The following is a 14263-nucleotide window of genomic DNA, read 5'->3' as shown; positions in this document are numbered from 1 at the left end:
AACGTCTTCACTGCCCACTCGATATTGGTATCGGTCACCAATACCGGCACTACTAGCTCCGTGATCGAAGTGTGAGTGATGTCTGTTGGCTCTTCTAAACCGTATCCCGATGGGAAATGTGTATCGAGAAGCACCTCAAGGTATTCCTCACTATTACGTGACCATTCCCCGTTCTCTTTCTTTATTAGTACCTGGGCTATGTGTCCCTTTGCTAGGACTTTTTTCAACCGTGCTGTTTCGCTGGAGCACTCTATGTCCGTACAGAAACTTTTCCATGAGTTTCTCTTCGCCTTGGTAATTTCACGCTTGTAGATCCCTGTACTCGTCCCGACACGCTTCGCTTTCCGCGGTCTTTGCGACCTTAAACATTTCTTTTACCTGTCTTCTTAGAAGACTCGGCTCATTGCTCCACCATGGCGGCTTTGCTTTTCCTCTGAATCTTCTTAGAGGGCAAGCTTTGTTATACGCACTCATAAGCGTCCTTGTTAGGAATTCATTCGACTCCTCCAGTTCCTCTACATTAGCAACCTCTTTGGGTTGTCCCAGTTTTGTTTCTACATGTTTCTAGAATTTAGTCCAGTTCGTTGACGTAGGGTTTCTAATGGTTCCTCCCTACTCTACCCTCTTTAGGGGGATGCTGAACTGATGTACGCATGGTCGGAGATGGATGGTCTATCAAGAACCATCCAATCATACCTTGATATATCACGCTCGGAGCTCAATGTAATATCCAGAACATTGCTGGATGTTGGACCAATATATGTAGGGACATTTCCCCTGTTGGCTATCTGCAAATTGGTTTGCAGGATGTAACAAAATAGAGATTCGCCTCTCTCGTCCGTATCTGCTCCTCCCCACGCACTGTAGTGCGCATTTGCATCTGCGCCTATGACCAACCGCCTTTTGCGCCCTTCCTCCTGTACTAGCCTTTGGCACTCCATCGGTGGAACCTCCGCAGCATGGGCCATGTAGCAGGATGCCAGGATAAATGCCTGCTTATTCTTTTGCTCAACGGCCACCGCTACGAGATCCTCAGTGGTGTAATTAGGCAGCATATATAAATGCAGCTGTTTCCTTACCATTACTACAGCTCGCACCCGTCCTTCCGTTTGCGCGTAGTAAACGCCAAAACCGCGCGCGCTAAGTCCAGAAACCTTTCCTCCCGATGAGAGCCACGGCTCCTGGATCAGCGCCACGTCAAACGAACCCTACTCAAGGGTTAGGAGGAGTTCGCTCGATGCCACTTTACTGTGTTGGAGGTTTATCTGTAACTCGCAGCACGATTGGGCTGTTTGTCCCCCTCCAGCACCTTCGCCTTGACGTCGTCGTCCTCCCCTTGCACTTTTGGTTTAGAGTATTCGAGGCCCCTTTCAGCCTCTCGTGACTGTTGTGCCGGGTGTTTCTCTGTGCGAGTCACAGCACCATTTAGCGGTTGGTCCTCTTCTAGCATGTTTGTGGTGATGTCGGGGACCTCCACCTGTCTTTTTTCCCTTAGGCTTTTGGGGTCCTTTCGACTTCGCCCACCTCTAGCGTGTTAGGTTTTTTATCCTCGGGACTTCTTTTCCTGAGTCTCATGTAAATTTTGCCAGTGCCAAAGGACATTTTGCCCAGCTGCGTGTAAAAAATATCCTCCGCCTGCTTGTTTATTTGGAAGATGTAGAACTGACCATCCTCAGTAGGCCGAGATACAGTAAGTACCTTCCAATCCTGTGTCGGTATGTTCGGATTCTGATTCTGCAGAAGTCGCAGTGTATCCTCCGACTTCATCACGCATGGTATCCATACCTTAACTTTTGGTACCGTGGGGATTTGCGCTTTTTCCACCATATCAAACCGCGCGTTCGTGCCTTGCCTTTGGAGGTTTGGAACCACTTCCTCCAGCCACCGCAAGCTTGCGATGTTGTCGCACGCTATCATCTTCACACCATTATACCATCCCCCGAATCAAAGGTTGGAAGGGGCTTACTTGGTTCTTCCCGCATCATCTTAAGCATTAAGCTAATAAGCTCCCTTTCTACAGATCTCCACCTTTCAGTAGTCATTTGTCCGAAAGGACCGAGGGTTTCTCTGCCTTCGACCTACTTCTACCGCTTCATGGGCCCATTCCAAGCGCTCGATCTCCACTTCTGTTGGGTCGACCACTGCTCCCAAGCATTGTACAATTCTCAGTGCTGCACCGTACTGCGAGAGAGCTCTTTTACTTCCTCTGCTCCGTACCCTTCTCCACTCTTCTACTCCGTTTTCATTTGTGTGCTTCTCCAACACGGAGTTCATTGAATCAGCACTACTCTCGCTCGCCGAGTCCGACTTTACATCGTCCTTATTACAATCAGGTAATGAGTCGTTCATCTTGGTCGTACGACCACCTGCCCGACAAGGCGGGCCAGGGGGTCCAGTATTATATACGGGGAAAGAACCGTCCGCCATAGCAGAGGCCCTTAAGGCCATAAATACTTCCCTAGGTGGCCCGGTATCGAGAAGGCTCTGTTCGAATACAGCCGAATTTATCCCCTGGCTTGAAATCGTCCAATAGGCACGGTCGGCATAACGCCCTGGATTAGGCATAATTTTATATAAAAAAACTTCAAAATTGAATATATAAAAAGCAATTTCAACTTTATACTGTAAACCGTGCTAATTAAAAAATAAAGTTTTGAATATTTATTATTTGTAGTTTAAAACTAAAAACCTTTCACTGAATGGCCCAAAACATCTTTGCACAATCAACACCCTCATAATGGACGTTGTGAAGCTTTAGACCAAGTTATAATACTTTATTCATCAATCGTTTTAGATAAAATCGGCAAAGTGGCACATTTCGTTGTCCACCAAAGCAAGTCTTCTTTACCAAATTTAGGGTAATCACAGTTTTCTGCCCAATTAAAGGTCCAATCTGTTAGGTCCACTTTCACAACGGAAAGTCAACTTTTTTTTCTTCAGAGTTGATTTTCAAATTTGTCAGTTTGAGTTCAACCCTTCATGAGATACTAACTCTGATTTAAAAATATAACTTGTCGTTCTACAAATAGGCCTTAATATCCTTTTTTGGTTGAATGTGTATTTTGTTAATATTAATTTAATTTTTACTTTTCACAATAATACATAATTGTTTATTTTCAAATTTCTTCTTCTTTTTTCGTGTACAAATTTAGTCACCTGCTGTGAAAAAGCAAATTTAACTCAGCAGAGATAAATGTTGTATAACGGTTTATATTTTACCAGCTCATCGCAGCTGCCATTTCAAAGGGAAATAGCAACAAACAACAGAGATTATGTTATAATAACGAGGCATCAAGTTAACATCCCAGATAATGCGAAACTGTGTTTACCCTAAATTAAAAAAAAAATTCTCCAACTAAGCATGGAACTATCGAACTATTTATATCTTACCATGAATTGATTAATAAAAATTTTTAGAAGTCATATTGTCAAACAGCGTATGAATTTATGAAATTCTTGATTTATCAAGACTTTTCGGGTAAATGTTCGCCTTTTTTATTAAAAACATTTTCCCATTGCTTCGCGAAACAACAACAAAAAAGTTTAACTGATTGTTAAGAGCGTGAAAGAGTTAAAAGCGGGAAAGTTCACACCCTAGATGTTTTTCATTTTTTACTGGCGTTTCGAAAACGCCTTTTCAAAAAACTTTTGAAAAAGGATCTTTTTCAGAATTTAGTTAAAGAACGCGCTAGAGAGAGTTTAATTATTGCCCGGAATGAGCATAAATTCAATACATTTGAATAAAGGATCGAGCTTTTATGAAAACAATTCAAGGTAGGCCGCCAAATTCTGAGATGGGTTATTTGTGAAACAAATCCTCCGATAGGGTGCTTTTAAAATTTACTATGAGATATGGCATTTTCGAGCAAGTATCCGAGTTAGGGTGATATTCCACTCCATAATAGTTCTCTGAGAAAAATCCTCAATGTTTGATTAACAATTACTTAAGTAATTTACGGTTTGGTTATTCAATATTTTAATAAAAAAATATCTTATGAGTTTCATTATTGAGGATGTATCAACTTCTTCGTGGCTTTTGGTATGATATTGCAAATATTATATTTTTTTTTTTACCTTTTTGAAACATATGCTTCTGTATGACTTAATATGATATACCACATAGTATATATGTTGTATATCGCATGTATTGAAAAAATTTAATTAAAATACATAAGCGCATAATCATAGTCAAAATAAAATAGATTTTTAATTTAGTTGCAGCTTTTTGACATAATTTTCTATGTGCTATCTGTCAAAAAAGCTGAAACTAAATTTAAAACCTATTTTATTTTGACTATGATTATGCGCCATATTGTTTACATCCCTATCTAAGATCTGTTAATTAGGAACAAATGCTTGAGTGGATCTTTGTGTAATTTAACATTTTTTTTACAGAATTCTTAAGCAATACGATTGATTAATTGTATTTTGCGACGATTATTTGGCATTGCACCATTAGTTATTGAGGAGAGTGCACCACTAATACTACCAATTGTTGTTCCTGTTGCTGTATTGATGTTGTATTACTACCATTTGTGATTGTTTGTACCACAATATGCTGTGGTTGCATTTTATATTGTTTTATATTATTATTATGCTGAAGATGCTGTTGTTGGTTTTGTAGTTGTTGTGTGTGATGGTGCTGTTTTTGCACTTTTATATGTTTCTCCAATTCACCGGTTGGTCCAATCGAATAATTAATATTAAAGCGAGCACGTTTTGGCGATTGTGCGGCAACATTCAAATCGGAAGGACCTATTTCAATTATATCTGGTTGATTAATTGCTAATTGTTTATGTAATGCTTCTTTGTCGTCTTCTATATCGGTAGCGTCATACATATCTTCGACCTCTATATCAAAATCTCGATGCTGTTGCATATCAACAGCATCCTCGCCAGCACCACAGCCATTTACATCATCCTCTTCACTTATAACATCCGAATTATTAATCACAATACTCTTCAATATCTTCCTCCACAAACATATTATCAAATATGGCCAAATGAAATAGTTATTCTTAAATTTTAAGGAAAAGGACTTCAAATTATTTTTCACACTTCACCATAATATTAAAACGAAATGAAGATATTCGTTGCTTTTGAAATTCGGCTTAAAAATTGCACATGGAACAACTAAAGACTCTCCTGAATTGAGAAAAATGTCTTAGTACCTCTAACTCGCGGCCCCCTCAGAAACACCGGGCCCGGGGGAATCCGACGTACTATTCGAATAATAAGGAAAGGAATTCGAATAAATGGAAGCGAATAAACGAATATAAAGTTCGAATAAATATTATTCGAATTACGAATACCTGGCGAATAAAAGAGTTTATTATTCGAATAGTCCCACCCTTACCTGCTACCCCGGTGGATACAGCCCTGACATCAGCGCACTACTTACTGGTTAAAATCGCATTATTCTAGGCGAATTCAGTGGATACCACGATCTGTGGCATTCTGATCTACAGACGGACAAAATAAAAGAAACCATTCTTCACCATAAACGGATAAGCCCCCACATGTATTTCCATCGTGAGCGCATGGGTAAGTGGGTGAACTTGCAGCAGATGGTAACATTGGCATCCGACCACCTACACAAACTATCGCTCGAGCGATCAGCCGAATTTATCACTTCTGAAAAACGCACTTTCATGAACTTCAAAAAAGGAAACTAGTCAGACTACAAAACATTCTGCAACATCCCCGTCGGCTCGTTTTACACGCTGGAAGAATCTCGAAGGTCCGGCCACACTTTCCAGTGGAGGCCGCAGCTTTAGCGGGAGAACCTGGCCTTATAAGACAGCACGACCCTGGCGACTACCAAATAAGTGACATAAACCAACGTATCAGGCAGTAAGTGGATAAACACAAGCGGGAGAAAGGGGATGAGCGTCTAAAGGATTGTAACCTCTCTGCAGGTGTAGGTAAGCTATGGTCTACCGTAAAGTCTCATCGAACCCGACTAAGCACAATGACAAAATATCCATCGCCTTTGGCGATTAAGTGTTGTCGGATGCGAAAAAATGCAGGAGCGCTTTCTGCCGACAATACGTAAAGCATTTTACGGTTGGCAAAGCAAGACGGCGGCCCAACAGACACTCACACAAGCATAAAGCGCGTCCCTTATTACTATTACCGCGAAAGAGGTTGAAGACGCCATCGTGCATGCTAAACCACCTAAAGCAGTAGGCCCAGACGGCATAGCTACGATGTTGCTTAAAATACTTGGAAAAGAGGGATTTACTATAGAAAATGGCCATGGACCGCTTATAAAGCAGTATTCGAACGTAGTATTCGAAGCGCTAGATTTATCCACAGCTTTTGATGCAGTCAACCACGGCACGTTACTGCAATACTTGAAAGGGTCCTCTCTTCCCCCAAGTCTCAAAGGTGGACCGTAAATTATTTGTCTGGCCGGCAGGCATCGGTGCAACTCAGGAACGTAACATCTAAACCCAGAAGACTTAAACAAAGGGTACTACAGGGTGGTGTACCTGTACTTAAAGTCCAGAGCCGTAATACAATCCTCAAATCTACCGAAAAGTACTGTATCCAGCAAAGGGCCATTAACATCGATAACAGCCCCCAAAACCTTTGGGGAGTGTCCTTATCGCTACAACAACAACAACATGACATTAACGATCTCTTTAGTTGCAATTGGATGAGGCGCAGCACTGCTACAAAAATAAAAACAGCAACATCTGTCGGTGAGGCATTGTGGGCTTATTTTTACGACAACCTTTTCACCTATTTTCCCGTGCTCCGGAATGTATTAACAATTTTGTTGTTATTTTATCGGCGTAGGATCATGGGTTCGAATCCAGCTGAGGACATTAACAATAATAATAAAAACACAATAATTTTTGTGAAAAACATCTCAAACTCATTATATTTACGAATTTTATGATATATTTTTTTTTACAAATCAAGGGGCCGAATTTCACGCGCCCAACGCTTCTATTTAATCAACGCCCTAGATTGGTGAGGAGTGTGATGACTAGTAACTACCTAGGACGAATGACAATTATTAGTTATTTTAATTAAATGTCAATTTACTTCCCTAAGCGCCATCTGTTGGTAAGTAGTTAAATGATTAGATGTCGTTTTCAAATTGAACATATGCCTCTAGTGTTCAACGGTAGCAAATTACCATGGTAAAATATCTTTTTGCTATGGTGAGAAATCTTTCTAATAGTAATCTGTGAGAAATTGCAATTATTCATTTCATTTTTGCCAAAAATATGCATTTAAATATATTTTGCTAGAATTTGCCACGGTGTCTTGATATTGCATTTCAATTTTATTAGCGTGTGTGAAATTAAGAAAATTAAGTCGAATCATGTGTAAGATTTTTTTACGAAGATTTTTAACTTTAAAGCTTTAATAGAATATGAGTAAGTAGAGTACTATTTCGTCTAACTACCCCAACCCTAAATGGCAACCCTTCTCAAAAATGTCCCTATTGTAATGCGTAGTGAAATACCTTTCGTTTGATACCCATATCGGCATATCTCATGCATTTTTTTTTTAATTTCGAATAGGTGGCAACCCTAAACGGCAACCCCACCCAAAAATTTCCCTAATATAATGCGGAGTGAAATACCTTTCGTTTGATACCCATATCGGTATATCTCATGCAATTTTTTTTTAAATTTAGAACAGGTGGCAACCCTAAATGGTAACCTTACTCAAAAATGCCCCTATTGTAATACGGAGTGAAATACCTTTCGCTTGGTACCTATATCGGCATACCTCATGCAATTTTTTTTTATTTCGGATAGGTGGCAACCCTAAATGGCAACCCTACTCAAAAATGTTCCTATTGTAATGCGAAGAGAAATAAGTTTCGTTTGATACCCATATCGGTATATCTCATGAATTTTTTTAAATTTCGAATAGGTGAATACCCCTAAATGGCAACCCTACTCAAAAATTTCGCTATTATAATGTGGAGTGAAATACCTTTCGTTTGATACCCATATCGGCATATCTCGTGCAATTTTTTTTAATGTCGAATAGGTGGCAACCTTGTGAAACATTCTGAGTGGCAACACCTAGGTATAAAGCCTTAGAATTGCGGATAGGTGGCAACCCTAAATGGCAACGCTACTCAAAAATGTCCCTATTGTAATGCGGAGTGAAATAAGTTTCGTTTGATACCCTTATAGGCATTTCTAATGCAATTTTTTTAATTTCGAATAGGTGGCAACTCTACTCAAAAATGTCCCTATTGCAATGCGGAGTGAAATACATTTCGTTTGATACCCATATCGGCATATCTCGTGCAATTTTTTTTAATTTCGAATAGGTGGCAACCTTGTGAAACATTATGAGTGGCAACACCTAGGTAGAAAGTCTTAGAAGGTGATACATTATCTCTGTGCCAAATATCATTTAAGAATGGCTCGTTTAAAGTTATAAGATGTAAGTACTGTTTTCAATAAAACCGTTTAACCTAAACATTTTTTTGGTATTTATTAGACCAAGGGAATTGTTCAGTTGATTTTTTTATTAGAGCTTTTTTGGTCGTTAAATTTAAAGCAAAAACATTAGTTTTTCTTTTTTTCTCCGACGCGTTTCGACACGTTATTGTGTCTTCTTCAAGGAGACTATGTATTTATTTTAACAAGAAAACATAATTAGAACATATTTCCTAATTATAGTACATACATACCTTAATAAAAATAAAAATTGCAGATTTTGAATTAATTACACATTTTTACAAAATATATACATTTAACATAAACTACATTTTTACATTTAAAAAACATCCACACCCTATCCCAGCTGTTCGTCAATTGTTGGTTATCACACATTTGTATGCACAGCTGATATTATCTACATCCTCTTTGTAGTTCATGGCATTATTTATCTGCTGTTGGATTCGAAGCCCTTCAAACGTTAATCTTCTCTTTGTTCTGCTTTCCACATCTATTATGCGTGCATTATCGAAATTGTTGATGTGCTGCGCCAAAGCTGTCGTCATCTTTCTATTTTTGCGTCTGCTTTATGTTCGCCTATTCTCACTCCCAAAGCTCGTTTCGTTGTTCCTATATATATTTTATCGCAAGGTTCGCCTTCTTTACCATTGAATTTAATTTCATAAATAACCTTGTGTTGTTCCTTTTTATTTCTGTCTTTAGTTTTTGTAAATATTGTATTGTTTGATGTGGTCGATGAGCGAAGGCTATAGTGTTGTTGGGTATGTATTCGCCTAACGTTCTCATGGCTGTTAGTCCTGGTACATATGTTATGCCGGTAAATATTTTTTTCTGTTTATCTGTTTTTGTGTTTTCATTTGAATGTTTGCTATTGTTCATTTTTGTTGCGATCCATTTTTGTATTAGGGTGTTCGGAAATTCGTTTTTATATAAAATATTTTTGATTTTAACGTTGTTTTATTTTCTGAACTCCTGGTCGCTGAGATTATAAATTTTTTCAATCAGGTTCAACGCAGTGTTCCTTTTTTGAGTCCAGGGATGATTCGAGTTGAAATTAATTATCCTGGACGAGGCTACAGACTTGGCATACCAGTTTGTTTTTATGCCATTGTTGTATCTGTGGAGTTGAATATCCAAAAAGGCCAACTTTGTATTTTCTTGTTTTTCGCAAGTAAATTTAATTTTTGTATGTTGGTTGTTGAGGGTTTTCAGTATCATTTCTACGTCGGTTTTCTTAATTATAGCAAATGTGTCGTCTACATATGTCTTTATGTATTTTATATATATTCCTTTTGATTTTAGTTCAGCGATACTATCGTCTAGTATTTTGTCTACAATATTCTTTAATATTTTTCCTCGAAAAATTTCAATATCAAAAACTCTTTACAATTGAAAGAAGATTTAAAAGATATTAGAATCGAAGACGACGAAATACTGGTATCCTTTGGCGTCGTTTCGCCTTTTACGAACATTCCAATCCACTTAGCAATCCGAACAATCATGCAAAAGTAGCCAACTCTGGAGAACCAAACAACTCTTACGAGGAAGCAATTTTTATCTGTACTAGAATTTTGTTTGAGACAACAACTACTTTGTTAGCGACGAAATAATATACCAACAAATATTTGGAATGCCAATGGGGAATCCTCTATCCCCGACTATAGCGGATATTTTCTTCGACAAAATACTAGACGATAGTATGGCTGAACTAAAATCAAAAGGAATATATATATAAAATACATAAAGAAATATGTAGACGACACATTTGCTATAATTAAGAAAACATACGTAGAAATGATACTGAAAACCCTCAACAACCAACATACAAAAATTAAATTTACTTGCGAAGAACAAGAAAATACAAAGTTGGCGTTTTTGGATATTCAACTCCACAGATACAACAATGGCATAAAAACAAACTGGTATGCCAAGTCTGTAGCCTCGTTCAGGATAATTAATTTCAACTCGAATCATCCCTGGACTCAAAAAAGGAACACTGCGTTGAACCTGATTGAAAAAATTTATAATCTCAGCGACCAGGAGTTCAGAAAATAAAACAACGTTAAAATCAAAAATATTTTATATAAAAACGAATTTCCGAACACCCTAATACAAAAATGGATCGCAACAAAAATGAACAATAGCAAACATTCAAATGAGAACACAAAAACAGATAACCAAAAAAAAAAAATATTTACCGGCATAACATATCTACCAGGACTAACAGACATGAAACGTTAGGCGCATATATAACCAACAACACTATAGCCTTCGCTCATTGACCACATCAAACACTTAATACAATATTTACAAAAACTAAAGACAGAACTAAAAAGGAACAACAACACAAGGTTATTTATGAAATTAAATTCAATGGTAAAGAAGGCGAACCTTGCGATAAAATATATATAGGAACAACGAAACGAGCTTTGGGAGTGAGAATAGGCGAACATAAAGCAGACGCAAAAATAGAAAGATGACGACAGCTTTGGCGCAGCACCTTAACAATTTCGATCACTCAGCTGATTTCGATAATGTACGCATAATAGATGGGAGAGCAAAACAAAGAGAAGATTAACGTTAGAAGGGCTTCGGATCCGAGATAAATAATGCCATGAACTACAAAGAGGATGTAGATAATATCAGCTGTGCATACTAATGTGTGATAACCAACAATTGACGAACAGCTGGAATAGAGTGTGGATGTTTTTTAAATGTAAAAATGTAGTTTATGTTAAATGTATATATTTTGTAAAAATGTGTAATTAATTCAAAATCTACAATTTTTATTAAGGTATGTATGTACTATAATTTAGAAAATATGTTCTAATTATGTTTTCTTGTTAAAATAAATACATAGTCTCCCTGAAGAAGACACAATAACGTGTCGAAACGCGTCGGAGAAAAAAAGAAAAACTAATGTTTTTGCTTTAAATTTAACGACCAAAAAAGCTCTATTAAAAATTTTTTTTTTCTAGTCTAACATATAACTATAATAATAAAAAAATAAAAGAAATTATTATTGTTTAGGCCTTAAGCTCGATTCGAACCCATGTTTCTATTAAAAAAATAGTAAACTGTGCAGATAATTTATATAAATGTTTTTTTTTTCTTATAGATTGTCATATTAACAAAAAACCGAGCCTTAGGATCGAAAAAACATCAAAACCAAATCCAGCGACTTTACCATGACATCAAATTAGGCCTTGCAACTGCTTTGTTTTATTGGGCGGCTCAGCGTGGCCTTCCGAAAGCAATTGTAGTTAAGCTTATTAAAAACTTGTCAACTTTAGCTCAAGGGCAAGCATCAGGAGTAATAAACGACATAACTTTAACCGTGATCTTCGCTTTATTATACGCATGCGATACAAGTGTTCTCCTTAGATCGGAAGCATCAACTGCTATTACTCATAATATACCCATTCTTTCACAAGGAGATTTTTTACAAACTGTGCATGAAGCTCTCACCGTGAGCTATCAAGACGGTCTTAATGCAGTCTTAGAGCTTGCATTTGGTTTGGCCTTGACTGGTTTCCGACATTCATCCCAGCAAGTACCAAATTCTTCGTCTAAAATTATATCAACTGACGAGCAACTAATTGACGCAGCTATAAGCAACAAAGTATTTGATTTTTTGTTACACTATGTTTTAGAAAATAAAACATTATATCGGTAGGTAGCTTCCTTATTAATAAATACGTTGTTCACTAATTCTTGTCGAATTTAGGCATGAGTTTTTCTACCGTCGTATCCATATGCTAATTACTGACTTCATTGAGTTTATGCATTCTAAAGTAACAGAATTAAGGGGAAAGGCTGATGAAACCGCACGAACTGTTATGGGATTTTTGAGGGAAGGCTTGGAACCTCCATATAACTTAGATCATAGCTTTGAAATGCTGATGCTATGTATTGCCAAGTTTTACAAAGATAATAGGGCAGGACTCTCATTTTGTGTACAGTTTTGGGAACCACTTGATTCAACGTTCAGCCCATCCAAAGCAACTACACGTTCTGTGTCATTGTTTAAATTTATTCGTCTAGCTGGAGACCTGTTACCATCAACTCTGTTTGTGTCGTATTTAAAAATGATAGCTGGTTTGACAAGCTGTGAGAGGTCTGCGCGGAATACTTTCAATCTTTTGAAACAATCCTCTGGGCTGACTGGAAGTACAACTTTGTCTTGGGAACATTTCTTTGGATCTATAATTCAATACTACTCGTAAGTATAATAATTTCCATTCAATATATGAAAGTGCATGTAAGAGACACCATCTAGATGCTTAGTTTAAGAAAAACTATCACACCAAACAAAATTTATTAATTTATAATTTAATAATCCGAGCCGTAAGGTCAATATATACATAGTTTGTATGGTGTGCTGGAACTTTTTTACAAAAAAATAATGTTTCCTCAAAAAAAATTATTTTCGCCAAAGAGATAAATATACTCATGGGAACTTGATTGCGCTAAAAGGATCTTTAATCAATTTTCGTTAAATTTATTTCCTCATAAGTTATTATAGATCAAAACTTCACTTTTTACGTAAGCGTTTGATAAAACATCTAATTTTACTTGGAAAAATGATGGATAATGACTCATAAATTCGATAATAACGCATTCCTTTATGTATGGGGGGATCCAGAGAGGTTTGAACTTCATGAAAAACTCCGAATTTTAATAGTTTGTAGTTAATATTATATCGACTTGACCGATTGTAGCGCCTAGCGATTTTTTTGATATTCTATTTAAGTCAACCGGAAAAATCTGTGGCGTCAACCGAAAGAAAAGTTTATGTTAGCATTGCTCATCCATTCATGGGTTTATCCGGCAGCCTATTTGTACGAGGGGTCATCATAACACGTGCTTTTTTGCAATAACTTTGATTTAAAGAAATGTATTGTAATGAAATTCAACACACTACTTCTTCTGACAGCGACTAATACTCCTGTAAAAAATAAATATTTTTTTAGAATGAAATATAAGTCTGTGATAATTCAATACTCAAAGGCTACGGCCGTTTCCCAAGGCAACCGGTTTTATATACCGGAGCGACTCGGGATTTTTCCCGACCAAGCGCTGTCATTTCAGTGTAACCCCATTTAATTGTTGCGCCCCTCCCACAAATTGTCATCCTCCAAGGATATCCTTGCAGCGGGACTGCGCCATATTCTCCCCACTCCCGGAAGGTATCGAACCTAATCCGGGACCTTTACCTGACCCCGGTCCAGAGAAATTGATTTGCCGGAAAAGAATCTTTCTAGAACGGTCACACTCTTATCAGTGTGTCATGTGCAAGGGATGGTTGCATCGGAAAGGCTGTTCTGGGCTGGACCCCAAAACCCGACGTCCTCTTAACTTTTATAAATGTTTTGTGGCTCCTTGCTGTTCACGCCCAAGAGCGTCCCGTATTCTGCGCCTTAGCGTCCCCACTACCTTCCAGCAGCCCTGCTGCTCAGCAAGCCGCAACAAGTACCCGCTGCTGCTCGCACCCCATGGCGCCACCAGTTCATACGGCCGCTCCTACGCATAACTACAATCTCCGTAGTAGAGTCGATGCAATGCCGAGTGTCAGCCCCCGTCTTCTCCTCCTCTTTCCGGCACTAGCATTCGAGTACGTCAGGGAAACAGACTCTTCGTCCCTTCCACCTTTTGCACCGTTTTCCAGCACAGAATATACATATATGTTTGCGACATCTGCCCAATGCAGCTCCTGTCTTAGACGGAGCCACTTTCCTAAATGTTCTGGTCTCAGCGACGGCAACCCCGACGGGTTTCGTCGCGCCACGCTGCCAGGCCGCAAACCCAACTCTACCGGGTAC

The 14263-nt window shown here is 38.1% G+C and overlaps 1 protein-coding gene across 9 annotated transcripts in view; it reads left to right on the top strand.

Moving 5' to 3' along the window:
• Nup205 (nuclear pore complex protein Nup205) overlaps positions 1 to 14263 on the top strand; it is a 797639-nt gene that overhangs the window by 235602 nt on the left and 547774 nt on the right. For all 9 annotated transcript variants that reach the window (XM_067782251.1, XM_067782250.1, XM_067782256.1 and 6 more), the window contains 2 exons: positions 11560 to 12113; positions 12169 to 12663. In XM_067782251.1, the coding sequence (XP_067638352.1) occupies positions 11560 to 12113; positions 12169 to 12663 (1049 nt within the window). The remainder of the gene's footprint in view (positions 1 to 11559; positions 12114 to 12168; positions 12664 to 14263) is intronic.

The sequence above is a fragment of the Eurosta solidaginis genome, chromosome 4, assembly GCF_040869045.1.
Source record: "Eurosta solidaginis isolate ZX-2024a chromosome 4, ASM4086904v1, whole genome shotgun sequence".
NCBI classification, from domain to species: domain Eukaryota; kingdom Metazoa; phylum Arthropoda; class Insecta; order Diptera; family Tephritidae; genus Eurosta; species Eurosta solidaginis.
Note: the sequence above shows the minus strand (reverse complement) of the source record. Positions and strands in the feature narration are given on the sequence as shown.